This window comes from Podarcis erhardii (assembly GCF_964252035.2).
Source record: "Podarcis erhardii genome assembly, chromosome: 5".
NCBI classification, from domain to species: Eukaryota; Metazoa; Chordata; class Lepidosauria; order Squamata; family Lacertidae; genus Podarcis; species Podarcis erhardii.
Genome location: NC_138509.1, coordinates 39,671,867 through 39,688,649, shown reverse-complemented (window position 1 = coordinate 39,688,649; position 16,783 = coordinate 39,671,867). Strand labels below are relative to the sequence as shown.

Genomic DNA, 16,783 nt, shown 5'->3' with positions numbered 1-16,783 from the left:
TAGCCAAAATGCTGAGTTGCTGAGGTCTGTTACGCATGATGCGAAACTCTGCGGGTCCCTAAGTGTGTTGGTGTCGGTTGGCATCGGTCGCTGTGATGTTCGGGCTGAAGAAAGCTTTTGAAGCTCCCGAACGATTGACCAGGAGGGAGAGAACATGTCAGTCAGGCATGTGTCTCTGCCGGGGTCCTACTCGAGTGTAGGCCGAGCTCCTGACATCATATCCCCTGCTATCTGGTCATTTTAACTGGAGATCTCAGGGGTTGAATCCGAGACCTTCATGCAAAGCAAGCGTTCTACAGTGGTGCCTCACAAGACGAAAATAATCCGTTCCGCGAGTCTCTTCGTCTAGCGTTTTTTTCGTCTTGCGAAGCATCCCTCTTAGCGGATTGGCGCTATTAGCGGCTTAGCGGCTATTAGCGGCTTAGCGGCTTAGAAAAAGGGGGGGAAAGGGAAAAAACTCGCAAGACTCGCAAGACGTTTCCGTCTTGCAAAGCAAGCCCATAGGGAAATTCGTCTTGCGAAGCGCCTCGAAAAATGGAAAACCCTTTCGTCTAGCGGGTTTTTCGTCTTGCAAGGCATTCGTCTTGCGGGGCACCACTGTACCATGGACCCATGATCCCTCTTCCCTACTAGGGAACCACATAAAACTCACCATTTCCCAGTTACGAATTTTGGAGGGCAGCAATATATCCAGAATACCCATGAGAAAACCATGGCTACCCTGGATGTGTCAGGACTGTTGCAAGTGTGCATCTTTGGAGACCAACAAGCCATGGAGCCAATCAGGATGGGTGAAGACAAGCTGCCAAGCCATAGAGGTCCAGGACAGTGCCACAGTAATAGGAAGCCCAAAAATGCCTATGTAAACCTTTGCTCTCAGCTTGTCAAAGTCAAACACAGCTGTGTTTTTATTTATTAAGTCTACTGTTAATAATGGCCATAAGACTTCCGTGTGTGGTCAGAACTGGTTGAAGTGCTGGGAGTCTCCGCTCTAAAAGCAGTGCACATTTAAGGAAACGTGAATAGCACTGGGTATATATACTAGATATATGTACATATAAACTGGTTTAGGCCTTCATGGTAGCTGTATCTGCTCAGCATGAAGTTTTAACGCTTGCAACCTCAGGGAGTTAATACTGTGAAAATTAAGGGGTGAACAATACAGAATATGATTGATTCGCACAACTTCTCTAATATAAAAGTAGTTTTCCGTATGTCAGGTTCATGCACAACTTAAAAGGAGAGCTACATTAATAGGTTGCCTGCAAAAGTCAGCCCTTAAATTGCAGACAAAGCTTCTGCTCGCAAGAATATTACATCATCAACGCCTCCCCTGGACATTCAGAAATAAGCTGTACTTCTGTATGGCAGTGAAGCAGCAAATTGAATTCTCATAATATGTTTTGAAAATGAGTCTTGTTAGGTTTGATGAGGTGGAAAAGGTACTGAGTTCACTGGTTTGTTCCAATACATTCAGTATACTTTAGCTGGCTGTTTGCCACGGCTAATCTTTTTAATGGCAGTGTAGCTTGTAAACCCATTTGGTGGAGAGCTATGCATCTCAGTTTCATAATATCACGCCAAGTAGGATGGTAAATAAGTTTCTCTTCAAGCATGAAAGCATTTTGTTTCAATCCCACAAATCTTATTTTAAAACCTTCATCTTGAAGACCTCTATAATCCCATTTTTCCCCCAGTCTAGCAATAAGCAGAATAGATTTCAAGTCTTAAAAATTACTTATCTATTTATTGTTCTGTTTTGCAAAATGCATCTTTCCAGTGTTTTTACTTTTCACACAAATGTACTAAGCATATGACTTAATAAATAACATCATTCCCTAAACAAACAAAAATAAGCCCAATCTCGTTGTACAGTGGTGCCTCGCAAGACGAAAAGAATCCGTTCCGCGAGTCTTTTCGTCTAGCGGTTTTTTCGTCTTGCGAAGCAACCCTATTAGCGGCTTAGCGCTATTAGCGGCTTAGCGGCTATTAGCGGCTAAGTGGCTATTAGCGGCTTAGCGGCTTAGAAAAAAGGGGGGGGAGCGAAAAAAAATCACAAGACGTTTTCATCTTGCGAAGCAAGCCCATAGGGAAATTCATCTTGCGAAGCACCTTAAAAACGGAAAACCCTTTCGTCTAGCGGGTTTTTCGTCTTGCAAGGCATTCGTCTTGCGGGGCACCACTGTACTGCTTATTTATTTAAAAGCACTTTTATTTGCAAGAAATTATAAGTGAGCATGGAAAGAAAAAGCACCTGTATTTGTTTTTGTTACTTAAATTTGCCTGGTAAAACTTGTGAGTTTTTGCTGACAGATGTTGCATTTGAGTTTGGTGTTTTCCTGTCCCCACAGCTATCCGTACAGTGAAGATTGTAGCCAGGGAATGCAGTATATGAACACTAGATGCCCAGCTTGGTGTGACAGGATCCTAATGTCACATTCTGCCAAAGAGCTGATTCTAAAGGTAAGGGCTGACTTGAAAGTGTAGGACTCGCTTGATCAGGGGTCAGCAAGGTTTGTCTTGCGGGTAGCTCAGTTCGTAGGCGGCTTGTGGGCCAGTCAAATGACCTCCGCAGGCCACTTCTGGCCCATGGGCCTTAGGTTGCTGACCCCTGCTTTTGACTATTGAGAAGTACCTCGAACCTGCTAGAAAATATGGTGGCATATGGTTTCATTTTTGAACAAGTTTCCAGCCCTCATATTTTGGAGATCAGGATCTATTATTGAAAGCTCAGAACAACTGGGCGTTCAGTGAAAATCCCACTGTGCAAGTGGAACAGCAGCATTGGATATACAAACATATGCTCCTTATTCTCAGCTATCTTTAGCAAAATCCAATGATTGTCAGATACTGGTGTACTAATCATTTCACCTACCTTGTATGCTCCATCCCGAACTTTTCAAGATAGCTTACAAAAGTCACTTCCATTGGGCTGTTAGTTGTTTGCTAAGCATTTGGCTCCTTATTCCAAGGTTATTTGCCACAGGATCTGTGGCAAGTCACCATGTTTAGTTAGGGGGTCAAGCTGTGTCTAAGGATGTGGACAGAACCACAGAATGCAAACCCTGAGATTGTGCTCCAAGGGAGGGGGGAATGACCCGAGATTTTAAAAAGATAGAGAGTAGGGTGTGCTCCTCCGCCCTGCCTGCTTTTAAATCTTTTTGTCATTTAGGACGTTCTTAACTTATCTTGGGCTATCCAGGTCTCCTTATCTGAATCCATTCATGGTGTACACTCTATAATTCCACATCAGTGCAATCCAATGTACATAGCACTCCCACATATTATCCAAATGTTTTGAACGTCCCCTAGGCTATTCGAACAAATGAGGTTGCACTGCATTCTAATGAACTGGGACTTCCAGGAAATTTCCTTCATTTCACCGTCCCATTCATGGGCCTGATTTGACAAGACTAGGAACACAGCCCAGATGCCCTCCCATTATTTTTTTCTGAGCGCTTCTCCATCCTTGCAACTGCTGTAAACATATGAAGGCATATCCTGGGGGACCTGGCCAAACTATACACAACAGCCAGCTAACAAGACGGGGAGCAATTGTGCTTACCCGATCTTAGGTTCCCGATTATGGCACTTCCTCCCATTGGTGATATGTTTTCCCCACTTAGTAACAGGGTAAAAGTTTATAAGAATTTATGCATGGCATGAAAGAAAAGGGGATGGGAAAGTTTTTCTCCCTCTCTCATAACACTAATCTCATAGACATCCAATGGGGTGAATGTTGGAAGATTCAGGGCAGGTAAAAGGAAGTACTTATTCACACAGTGCATAGTTAAACTATGGAACTCACTTCCGTTATATAAGAGGATTAGACAAATTCATAGAGAAGGATATCAAACAATGACTAGCCATGATGGCTATGTTTCACCTCCAGTGTCAGACGCGGGAAACAGTCCCTGACAACTGGCCCTCCAACCTGCTTAAAAGCTTCCAGTGATGGAGAATCTACCACTTTCCTATGTAGCCCATCCCATGGTTTAACAGCTCTTAAAATCAGAAAGTTCTTTCAAATGCTTAATCAGAATCTCCTTTAGTCATTTGAATCCATTGGTTCGGGTATGGGACAGCAGGAATCAAGCTTGCTCCATCTTCTGTGTGACATTCCTTCAGATATTTGAAGTTGGCTGTCGTATCACCTCTTAAGTCTTCTCCAAGCTAAAAAATCTCCAGCTCCCTCAACCATTCCTCATAAGGCTTGCTTTCCAGACCCTTTGTCATCTTGGCCGCCCTCCTCTGCACATGTTCCAGCTTGCCAATAACCTTCTTAAACCATAGCGGCCAGAACTGTACACAGTACTCCCAAATGTGGTCTGACCAAGGCAGAATACAGTGGTACTATGTCCTCCCTTATCTTGACAGTATACTTCCATTGATACAACCTAGAATTGCATTAGCTTTTTTTTTTTTTTTTGCTGCTTCTGCTGCATCATATTGTTGACTCTCACAGTTAAAGACGTATGTTTTTCCAGCTGGCCATTGTAGACTTAAAGAGATGATTGGCTGTCACTGTGATTTCTATATTGCTACTATTTCGTAATGGAACGGTGAGTTAGAGAGTTGTATTATGTTTTGTATTCTTTGGATACCCCCCTGAGAACACTGGTTGGACAAAGACCATAAAAATATAATAAATAATAACAAACTTTGGAATCAAACCCCACCCATGTCACTCACTGTGCAGCTTCGGGTGTCATCTCCAGCCTAAATTCTCCCATCTGTAGAGTGAGAACAACGATGGCCTATCTTGTTGGACCACTAAGCAAAATAAATATTGTGAATTAAAACATGTGCTGAAAATAAAATAATACATTTTTCAGTGGAAGCATATGCAGGATTGTTTCTTCCAATCCACTGACCAAGCATTTAGAAGACACTAGTACTCTAAAAGCTACATTTATTTAACACCTGAGAACTCCCAAGATATGCTATGTGATATCTGCAGATTAATGTGGCAGCCATGATTCACAAAGGTGCTGTGGCTCTCCTGTGTAGCTACAGCTGCTAGTTTAAGCCAGCAGCACAAATCTGGGGTTTTTTCGACTGGCAGCTAATTTTGCGATGTCGGATTAAGTACGGTGGAAACCTTACTCTGGTGCTGCTTCAGTGCCTTCAAAGTGCCTGCAGGCAAGGCAGAAATTTTAACACGGAGATTTTCAGGGCATCTGGTGAAAGTTACACCTTGCTAAACTTCTGCAAGGTGGGTAAGATAGCTGTTAATTGCACAGGAGTCCTGCCAGAACAAGCCACTGGGTTGTCACTATCCCCTGGCCTCAGTTCTCTTATCTGTATAATGGGAATAATAGTCACCTACATCCCCAGTCCATTTATGGGGACAAGCAAAATTGTAAGGCGCTCTGCTAGTTTTCAAAGTGCTGTGTGAATGTAGAAGTAATGGGTGGTATTCAACTAAGAGTAGACCCCCCCCCCTAAAATTACCAAACATGATTAAGATAGGTCCATTGCTTTCAATGAGTCTGAGTAAAACTTAGTTGAGCCTCACCCAGTGTTTCTCCCCACCACATCCAAAAAGCAAGTTTAGCTCTTGCAGATTTGGGCTCCTTTGTTTGTACAGGGCAAGAGCTTCTAGCCGTGCCCAAATTAGCAGGGAGCCCAAAACACCAGACTCCATGCAGTAGGCTCCTTACAGATTGTACAGACATGGGGCTGTAAACAGCTTTAGCACAACCTCATTTATCATGCCACGGTCGGTTACCTCCCCAGCATGTTATTTTATGCTTGCTGAGCCCTAACACACCAAAGGTTGCCCGCTGCTCGAGAGTCACAGAACTGCCTGAGAGCATGGCGTAATGAATGCTCAGCTGAGTGGAGCGTGTTTCTGCTTGTGCGCTGCTGTAATTTGTTTATCTGTCTAAAGATTATGCACTCGAAAATCCACAATTTGACGCTGCCTTTGTAAATTATCAAGTCGCTTTTGATGAATGTATCTCCACTTCCGATGGCGGTGGCATTATGAACTTGAAATATTGAAAAGTGTTCATGCATACAATGCAGAAGGTTAGGGAAGGTGTGTGTGTGTGTGTGTGTGTGTGTGTGTGTGTGTGTGGATAGATACAGAGATAGATTCCCAGGCAAGCATGCTAGAAAGCAAATATGACCTTAAGTTTTCTTACTGCATTAAAGATAATTCAGTTTTAACTTTATAGTCCCAAATGCGGCTGTTTATATATAAAGTTCTTGCCCAGTCAAACTTGACTGATTACAGATGAGGGAAAGCTTGACTGTTTTTCATCAGAAATAAATGAGGATGGCAAACTATTTGCAAGCACAGCTGCGGTTGCATGTATGTATGTATGGAAGATCTGGGGAGAAGGGTGTGGGCTCCAGATTTAATTATCTCGCAGTTTAACCAGCCTGAGAAATTGCAAGTCAGAGCCAGTCTCTCTACCTCCCTCTTAAGTGATTGCTTTAGCAGGGTCATTATGCTAGATAAACAAAGAAGATGGTCAGCGTTGGTCGATGTAATAGTCGATGCAGTAGCAAAAGCTGTGTCGATTTCATTATTTGTTTGAAGAGAGGAGGATAAAGGGAATAAAGTGCCAGGGAAGAACAGAGTGGAAATAAATCAAGCGGTGGGGATATTGTTCATTCACCTCTCATTTTGAGAGGCGGTTTTTTATGTAAAAATCCAAAAATCCATTTAAATAAATAGCAAGACTCCCATTGATTCAGATGTTTCCAGCTTTCATTCTTAAGTAGATCTGGTTGAAAGCCAGCTCCACTGAAATCATAGGGAATCCCAAACATACTATGTTTACTATTGATATATATCTGATGGAGGGGAAAATATATTTCATAAAAGACCACATGTAGGGTGGGGGTGGTTTAAAATCCATTTCCTTTTCCCAGTGTTTTCAATTCTGTGCAACAGAAGACCCTAATTAGATCTAAACAGGGTTGATACCAAATCTGGTAATAGGATTAGAGCTGAAAGCATTAATCACTTTATCAGTGCCCCTAATCGATTAAGGCATTTAATTGTGGATTTGAAAAATAGGAGTTTAAGAACTGTGAAGACTGACAAGTACCTTCAACTTGGGAGTAGCCTAAGGATGTCGACTGAAGTGTTGTGTAGAACACCCCCAATTTAAAACCGGCCTAGAAGTTGCATTTAGTTTAGTTGTGATTTCCTGCCCCATAAATGTGGTTAGGAACTGGGGTGTCTATGAGTTATAGCATGAGTCTGCCCGTGCCTGCTCAGAACTAAGTCCCATTAAGTTCAATGGGGTTTATTCCCAGGAAAGCAGGTAAGGATTTCAGCCTTACAACCCAAAGATTACGGTACAGGAATGGAGGAAACTGTTGCCGGACTACAACTTCCATCATCTAATAATCACATTGACTGAAGCTGATAGGAATTGGAGTCCAACAACACCTGGAAGGCCACAGGTTCACCGTTCCTGCTGTAGGGAATCCCACTGGTTGTATGTCAGATTACAGCCTTCGGTAGCTAGCTAAGAGAAACCAGTCTTCATTAATGCAGAAGCAGAGTACCCTGCATCAAAATACAGGAATTTTTTTTAAAAAAAAAATTTAACTGGTTAAGTAATTGGCCGGTGTAAACCAGAAAGTTTGTTTTTATATACACACAAACATACATACTATTCTTTGTTCAAAAAAGACTTCAGGGCAGCAAGCAAACAAACTTTAAAATTATCAAAACAAAATAAAAAACCCATTGTGAAGACAAAGCCACGATAAAAGAAACAAAGCTACAATAAAAAGAACAAACAAGTAAAGATATAATAATCTAAAGTGCCTGGTTTTAACTTGGCACTGAAAAGAGTACAGTGTCGACACTAGGCTTACCTTCCTCTGGGGCGTATTCCACAGTCAGGGTGCTATCACAAAGTAGGCCCTCACTTTTCATCCACTCAATACATGATGTCCCTCTAAAGACTGAACACATATGATGGTTGCCTGGCTCTCTTTGAGCAGGTTGGTACTGAAAGAAGTTCTTAATATTTGGACCCACAGTAGCAATTGAGGAACAGCTTCCAATCCGCTAACACCCCTTCTAGAGCACTATTGGCGGCTGCATCCTTGAAGGTTTGTTTCTGACTACTGACCTGATAAAGCCAAAGCTGAGCATTTTTAAAGCCTGTTTTTTAACGGGAGTTAACTTACGTTCATTGTCCTCACTTGAAATAAGCGGCATTTAAATGTGCTGGGCTTTGGCTATATATTAGTAGCACAACAACAGGGATACGGAATGAGAAAGTAGGAATTGCTTGCAGTGCAATGACCATCTAATAAAAGGAGACCTTTCTGGCTAAAGTCGTCAGAATTACAGTGGCTGCATTTTGAAATTTTTCCAAATGCAGTTTACTCACATTTCAAGATTTAACAGTGCAATCCCATGTGTCTACTGAGAACTAAGTCACAGCCAATTCTGTGAGGTTTACTCGTGAGTAAGTGGGTCTAGGCCTGTTGCCTAAGTAGGGTAAGAGTTATTGTGTTCCTAGACAGGCATGTGTTGTGAGTTAATAATGCCTGGGAGCAGATCTTGCAATTCTTTGCATATATGTGAAGTTGGCATTCACCCAGCTGGCTTTCCCCATCTGTGCCTAAAGAAGTACTGTAACATTTAAGGTGGGGGGCGCAACGGTACAGGGACTCTGAATACATTTCCTTGTCAGTGAGATCTATTGATTTTAACGGCCCTTATTCCCGGATGTCGATGTATGTAGCTGCTCCCTCCCCCCCTGCTGTGTGCATTTACATACCTGCGACTTTGCATTCTCTGTGCAAAGCATCTCCGAACTATGGGCTTCTTTTTATGTTTTTACCCTAGTCAGAAAACGATGAGAAGCAAGTGGTGTACGACCATATTGGACCAAATGTCTGCATGGGGGACCACAAGGTAAGCGCGTCCCATCCTGACAGCTGCATGAACGCGTGTCTGTGGCGGGCCAAGGGGGCGTGGGTGGGGCGGCGGGGGCTTTTTGCAGGAGAGATGCCCTCTTGCTCGGAAGGAGTCCTATGGATCCATATTGGGCTAGTTTTTTCCCAGCAAACGTGCGTAGGATCGGGTTAGAAAACGGGAGCTGGGGAGCCTGGAAGGCGCTACCAAACGATCAGAAGTTAAAACCCACGTGTAGGAAGTAGAGCGCGGCGACAGGCGTCCGTTTTTCAGAGTTTTCTGTGCCTTGGGGCGAGTTGAGATTCAAAGGGGAGGGGCAAGATCAAGAGCGTGAAGTTCAGTGTCCTGGCGTTAAGGGGACCCCGGATCTGAAAGACTTGCGTTTTTATTTTCTGATCCGGGTATGAAAACTATTGAAATAAACTTCCCCGCTTAGACACACTTTTAAAATCCGAAAATGAGGACCTACCGCTACCAGCAGGTTAGCAAGTACCCCGAGCCCTCAACGCCCGATCCCTAGCAGTCAGTCCGCCTGATCGCGTTGCGGCAGAGCGGATAGTTTCCGACTCCAAAGGTGCGTAAAAGCAGCCTGACGCGCCCTTGGAAGCGCGCTCCGAGCAAACGGTGAGGCTTCGCTTCCCTGGTGCCAGAGTCAGGGATCCGAAAGCCACGCCGCTTCGGTTTCGTAGGAGTGGGCTGTGCGTTCAGAAACAGAAAGAGCAGGAGGAGGCTTGAGGCCTGATTTCCCTTTTCCCTGGGTGGATCTCGCTTCTCGACATACACGTCCATTAATGGCTACTTAAGCATGCGGTTTTAAAAGACGCGTTTCCTCGAATCCAGCTAGCGAGACCTGCACTAGCGCAATCCTACGCAGAAGGAGGCGCCAATGCGTTCAGAGGCACTTACTCCGAGGTAACGCACTGAACTCGGGTTCGTGTAGGAGGGCAGCCTAGATATCCCAGAGTGTAAGAATCGCCCCCTTTGGGCAAGGAACTCCATCCCTGTGTTTAAACTGATATTTGTATATATATAGAAGGACCTAAGTTTTTTAGCTACCCAGAAAGAGGATATTTAGTTTGCCATCCAATGTAAAAATGAGGTTCTTGGCGGGAGAGGGGGACCGCTGGCGCCGCCCCAGTTTTACATAGATACCTGAAAGTAAGTCCTATGGAAATCAATGGACCTGAGTAAACCTGGTTAAAAGTCGGGGACTGCAGGTCAGCCCGGTAACGGGGCGCTCGCTCCGAAAGAGCCACCCGATCCTACTCTAAAGTAAGCCTGCGTTCGACGGGACGGGCTGCTTGATTTCGACTGCACCGAGATTCGCTGCGGATGCCTGGAGCCCGCGGCTTCAAACAGGCGTCAACTTTTGCTTTGGCTCGCGTAAGGCACTGCGGTTACTCCCCGGGAAAAGACGCACGAGCTCGGGGCGGGCCCAAGGAAGACGCGCGTGGCTCTTCCAGGAGGCGGAGGATGACCCAGCCGGTGTTCCCCATGAGAAGCAAAGCGGGAGGGAATCGGGGAGGAGGAAGCCGGGGTGCCTGCGACGACGGAGGCCCTATTGCTTGGCTTGGGGCGCGGGGAGGCGGGAGGCGGCGTCGATGACTGCTTGGGCTCCACCTTCTAACCTCTTTTTTCTCTCCCTCCTTCCAGCCCGTGTTCCTGTCCTTCCGAATAGCCGCGGGGGCAGGTAAACCTATTGCCAATGTGCACAAGTGTTGTGTCGTGCAGTGATGTAGTGGTGGTAAATATCACATTAGATTTTTTTCCTTACCTCCTTCCTCTCTCCCCTCTTTGCTTTCGCGGTTTTTTTTTAAAAAAAAAATATTATTATTTATTCCCTTCCGGCCCCCATATTTTTTGGTGGGGCCTTTTTTATTTTATTTGCTTGTTTAATTTTTAGTCTGTTAAAGTAAATAGAAAAAAAAATCAGCTGCCAATCAATTCTGCAAACAGGGAAAAGATGCCTCCGAAATGAGAAGATCTTTCGAGAAAGCTCCTTGTAGTGAGGAGGAAGAGGAAGGACTTGAGATGCATCCCATCGCTTATACCGTGACAGCTCTATTCATCCTCCGGAGTCCAGCGTGCCACGTTATTGTTTTTAATGTTATGGTTATTATTTTATTTTAGGCTGTTGATCATACACTATTTTCTTTGGAGTCTGGGCTTTAGAGCCCCAAGTAAAAAAAGAGAGAGAAACCTCTCTCATACCTCACCCTCTCGTAAATATTCCTGTGATATCAATTGTGGATTTTGTTTTGTTTTTTTATTTTTATATGGAGATGCATATATTATGCCACAATCTGGTTGCCAAAACAAAAACAAAAACCTAGTTTGCCGCGATGTACTGTGTTTTAGACTTCACTCTGCTTCCTTCTTTTTTAAAAGTCTGTCAATGTGAAATTATATATAATATATATAATATTCAACATTTAGAAACAAACAATTTCATCACCCTTCTCTAGCTTCAAGCAAGGTTGGGATTTTGTACATTTGCCTTGTATAGAAGTCCTGGTGTGTTATTATTGTATGTTAACCAAGATTTATGGTCCCTGTGATTTTTTGAAGTGGGGGGGAGGGTTGCAGGGTGGGTTTTTTTGTTCTGTCCTGGTCATTTTTATAGACTTTTTTGTTTTGTTTTCTCATGTTATTTACTATACTGCCATGTTCCATGGTTTTTTGAATCACACAACAGCAGCTGCTTTCTATAAGTGTATATATTTATATATTTGTATGTGAGTGTGTATAGAGATATATATACACAGATATAGAAATAATAATTTATAATTACAAACCGTTTGTCTTTCCTGCTACAAAATAGCCTTTCCTCCTCCTCCTCCCCACCACCAGCCCAGACTAGTCAAGGGGCAGTAAATCCCACTGGGTTTTCCCCAAGTAGGTTTTAACTTCCAAAAACAATGGTGTGTTGTTAGGATCCAGGTGGAGGAAAAAAATGTATCTCTCCCCACTGATACCCAATCCTGAAACACATTTACTTTGATCTGAAAGTAGACTTAATACCCTAATCCTGAGTGTGTTTACTTGGAAGTAAGTGTGAGTAGGCCTTAAAGCAGCCCTACGCCTACTTACTCAGAGTTGCAGACCATGGGATTTGGGGTGGAGCCTGGAGGCTTCCTTTGGGACACCTGCCACCCCCATGGAGCCCATTGCCAGGCTTCCCCCAGTTGCCAGCCCAGCCAAAGGGCTTCTTTCACCAGTGTGTGTGTGTGTATATATACAGTACTTATATATGAAGAGAGCCAGAAACCTCACTCATCATCTGCCAACTGTAGTCACATATTTATGCAGCAAATTCTGGTGCCAAGTATTCTAGCTGAAGATAGGAAGAAGGTTCCAAAAAAGGCAGTTCAGCCCCGAGGCAGGTAGCAATTTTTGAGTATGGCTAAGGGAGGGGGAAAAATTGGGGGGGAGGAGAGAGATGGGGGGGCAAGGAGTCTGTAAATCTTCACTCTAATTGGAGCTCTTCCCAGCACCCCCCCCCCAATTTCTCTCGGCTCACACCTCTCCCCATAAAGCATTAAAAGGCGATTAGCGAGCCTGTTGATGAAACACAAGCGGAGGGCTTTATTGATTTAATTTAGAACACTACCGAGTTCAGGAACCGGGCAATGGCAGGAGCTGCGGGAGGCTGCCTTGGGGACGGGGCTGTGTAAATCAATCCCACGCGTAGCAAGGGAGGAGGAGGAACCCTCCCCGATAAAATCAGAGTAACCTCCCCATCGCTGGGTACTGTCACTGATGCGCACACGCTCTCCCCTCACCCCCCAAATCTGGTATCCGTACAGACCCGTGTAAGGCTGGAGGAGAGAAGCTACGCGGGGATTGGGAGAAAGTTTGTAATGTTTGCCTGTTCACTTTGAAATGAGCATTCTGGTTCTCAAGCAATAAAACTGATCATGGTGAAGACGGCTGCGTGTCTCTTGGGGTTTTGCCTCTCTTCCTATCGGCGTTGCTATTGCAAGAGAAATGGTTCAGGAAAAGCGGGGAGAGCGCAAAGCTGCATTTCCAAACGTCTGGGGTCCAAGCGTGTCTCTCTCTCTCTCTCTCTCTCTCTCTCTCTCTCTCTCTCTCAACCTCCAACGCCAAGGGTGTCGATGGCCGAGGGGAGAGACTGGGCTTCTGTACATGCTCAGACATACCCTGATCACAGGTCATCGCCCCGCGGGCTCCAGGGCCAAGACCGGATTGTCCGGCTAAACTTAAATCTTCCAGAGAGATTAGGTTCAGCGAGGTATTACGGGAGGGACCTTGTTTGGGGCCAAGAGAAAACGGAAGCAGTTATTTCCAATGTTTATCCATAGATTTCTTTTTTGTTGGTGTAAACAAAATCTACCCATCGGATATTTTCGACTAAAACTCCCCAGCCAGCCTGTCCAGTGGTCAGGAGAGCAGCCCAAAACGTCTAGAGGACACCCCATTGGAGGAGGCTGTTCTCACACCCAAACGCACGGAAATAAGGCGCAATACTTATCTAGACGCAAATTCCAGGGAACTCAATGAAGCTTACTCCCGAGTAAACCAGTTTCAACTCTGGCAGCAGGCCCTAGTGATGTTCATCAACGGAGCACGCCTTCGCCAGCTTCGAAGCCGTGGTAAACAAGGTGTCTGGGGTGCCAACTTGAATAAAATATTGTGGGGGCTCAGATAAGCCTCGCACCGCATACTCTATCACATGACACAGTACCACAGCTTTTGAAAGGGAATACCTATCAAGTTTGGGGGGGGCCTCAAATATTTTATTGTGGGGGCTTCGTGGTTGGCTCCTATGAAAGGTGTCGACCTAAGTACGGGTCGGGAGCGCAGCGCAATCCTTTACGCGGAAGTAACTTGGAACAGGATAAGACTTCTCAGTCGAGGCGGTAAGGTCCTCGGGAGAGAGAAGAGCAAAACAAAAACAAACAAACCGCATCCCTAATAAGCATTTAGTTAAGGGGCTTGGGCTATCCCATCAAGATCATGCCCATATTAAATGCCCTGGGAGCAGGGGAGCTATTTAAAGCTGCATCTCTGATTGGGGAGTTATTCCCACCGTCCGTCCTACTGAGAACACATCCCTAGCAGGTGCTGCAAAAAAGTTGCTTGGAGAGCTGGCAGTCCTTTTAAGAGGTTTCAGGAAGAAGCCAATTTTAATCATGGTCCCTCCTCGCTGCTCCCCCGCCCCAGCTTTAGGAACGGGATACAGGACAACGCTTCTTTTAGAAAATGGGTGAGATCTCTACGTGTCATAAGGAGGATCCTGCGGAATTCCTGGGCACCTGCAGAGTCTCCATCTCTAAGATCATCCTCTTCTCGGCAGAAAACCCTTTCCCTTTCCCATTCCCAAGCGGCTCCCACTTAAATTAGGGGCACCGGAGCATCATAAGATCAAGTGCCTGGGTTCTTTCTTGCACGACCACGTGTCTAGAAAGCAGCTGGTTGAGTCATCTGAAGCCTGCGGGAAGCTTGCTTTGATCTTCGTTGGGATGCATATACACACACACACACACACACACACACTAATTCTCAGCCCTTGCATAGTCTGTTGAGAGCCAGTGTGGTGTGATGGTTAGAGTGCTGGACCTAGGAGACCAGGGTTCAAATCTCCACTTGGGGATGATGCTCAGTGGACGACCTTGGGCCAGTCACTATCTTACAGCCTAGCCTACCTCACGGGGTTATTGTGAATATAAAATTGGCAGGGGAGGGGTGAGAACCCTGCGCTACACCACCTTGAGCTCCTTGAAGGAAATGATAGTCTATAAATGGAATAAGCGAACCAAGTCCGCCAACAACCGCAATACGGGGCTGGATCGATAAACCCCGTCGTGCTGCATCTGCAAAACTGATTGCAGGTCCCAATACACGGCCGCCTGGACTTCGGGCCAAGTCAGCTGGGCAGAGGGTAGCGAGTTCTCTGGGAAGATATTGGGGCCAACCCTTCCAACCAATTAAATCGCGGACATTTTCTGACGTTGAGGAAGGTCGAGTCGAATCCCAGGGAAAAGTCTCTCTTTTTTTTAACTCTGGGTCCTGAGAAGGCTCCTGCAAGAGTTCTAGCATTTCTCTGTCTTTATAATTAAGGGAACTGGGTTGAAACTCTCAAAGGGAGGAGCAGATGGAGGAGGAACGTCACCTAAGAGGACCCAATCCTGGCTCTCGGCGAGGAAAAGGCACGATTGTGCTTCTTTTGTGGGATGCCTCCAAACGGTTAAACCAGCGGGTGGGGTGTCAAGAGGTAACTGAGTAATTTACATCAGGGTCAGCCCATTGATTCCCGCCCCTCCCCTCCCCACCGCACAGATCGCATCACTAGGCGCGCCAACAAGTGTGATTTGGCCACTCTTCTGAGCTGAGCCTCGTTCCCATCCAAAACGAACTTCGCTCTGCTCCTGGTCCTAGAAAACTAGCTGCACACGAGCAGACGGAGGCACGCGTTTTTAAAACAAATGCAGATAAACTTAAAAAACAACAACAACAAAAACGGAACATATTCAAGAGCAACCTCTCACTCGTTTTTTCCCCCCTTTTTCCTACGTGATCTGTTCATCTGGAGAACGTAAAACATCCTCATAAATCCACCGCCCTCTTCCCCTTTCCCCTCTGTTATTCCGGAACCGTTTAGGGCGGGAGGGGAGCGGGAGGCTAACTATGGATCTACGTGGGATTTCGCCCGAGTAAGGAGTTCACACTTTTATAAGAGCTGGGGCTAAGCCAACACACACACAAAATTTCGTAAGTCGCTCCATCTTCCCTTCAATCAAGGGGTGGGAGAAGCAAGCGGTATTAATTAATATGCGAAGTCTAAATCCTTGATTTGCTAGGGGCGAAAGACCACTGAAAACATTTGCACCCTAAGTAAACTCGCACATATCGAGGTTGGATCCAAAGTAATCCCGTTGAAATCTGTGGCAGACTAATGTTTCCCAATATATTTCAGTGGGACCCGAGTTCAGCTCAATGCAGGCTGCAAACCTAACCGTGTCTACTCAGAAGTCAGTCCTACTGAATCCAGCTAACTGGGAGTTAAGGCTTCCATTGATTTCAACAGAAGCGGAGTTCAAACTGACTGACTCCGGATCTAGCCCATACTGCGCTCCATGTCAGTTTCCACATTCAGCTGAAAGTAATCACAGGCGGCGGAATCAACGAGAGTCCGTGTACGTGCGAACCATCTGTTAATCAGAGTAAGCCCAGTGTAAACCAGGCATATTTGATTTCCAAGGTCAGTTGTTTTCCAAAAGGTGTGTGGGTAGGAAATTTTTTAATATACCCTCGCGCAAAGTTTTCTATGTCTCTTTCATTAAAACCGCCGCTTATGCAATTCAGGCTAGGAAAGAGCAGCCCTTCTCCTGCGAACTTGCCGGCTAGGAGCTGGTGAAACATAAAGCAGCTGCATTTAGGCTCGTCAGGGGAGGAGAGCGAAAAGGAACTGTTCAATCCGGAGCATCCAAGACTCAAGAAGCAGTTCAAAGAGACCTCGCATTACGTGTGAACGTAAAGATGTCTCTTTCTCTTTCCCAAATGCAATGGGGAAAAAAGGCTGCGATTCTATACACCCTTATTTGGGAGAAAGTTCCACTCAGTTTAGTGGAACACAAGTCCACGTAATGCATAGGCGGAATCCGACCGCGGATCCCGGTTAATAATTAGATCCATGAAACTTACTCACGAGTAAGTACATTTCCGGTCGCCGTTCAAGATCTTAATACCCTGAGCCTTTCCCATTTGGTAGGAACTCAGCCCCATGCCCTTCTAGAACGCGTGCAGTCAAGTGTGTTAAAATAGGATTCCGAATTGTGATCCGGATTTACCGGAGATTTATCAGACAGATATGCAAAAGTCACAAGGGTATCCGTTGATTTGAACTGGAATTAAGACTGCAAC

The 16,783-nt window shown here is 45.3% G+C and overlaps 1 protein-coding gene across 4 annotated transcripts in view; it reads left to right on the top strand.

Moving 5' to 3' along the window:
- INPP5A (inositol polyphosphate-5-phosphatase A) overlaps window positions 1–12,824 on the top strand; it is a 236,756-nt gene extending 223,932 nt beyond the window's left edge. For 2 of the 4 annotated variants that reach the window (XM_081863314.1, XM_081863316.1), the window contains 4 exons: window positions 2,352–2,463; window positions 8,831–8,899; window positions 10,553–10,589; window positions 10,856–12,824. In XM_081863314.1, coding sequence (XP_081719440.1) covers window positions 2,352–2,463; window positions 8,831–8,899; window positions 10,553–10,589; window positions 10,856–10,905 — 268 coding nt within the window. In that variant the 3' untranslated portion in view covers window positions 10,906–12,824. Of the gene's footprint in view, window positions 1–2,351; window positions 2,464–8,830; window positions 8,900–10,552; window positions 10,644–10,855 lie in introns of all 4 variants that reach the window. The other 2 variants (XM_081863315.1, XM_081863317.1) reach the window with 1 other exon arrangement.
- The last annotated feature ends 3,959 nt before the right edge of the window (window positions 12,825–16,783 follow it).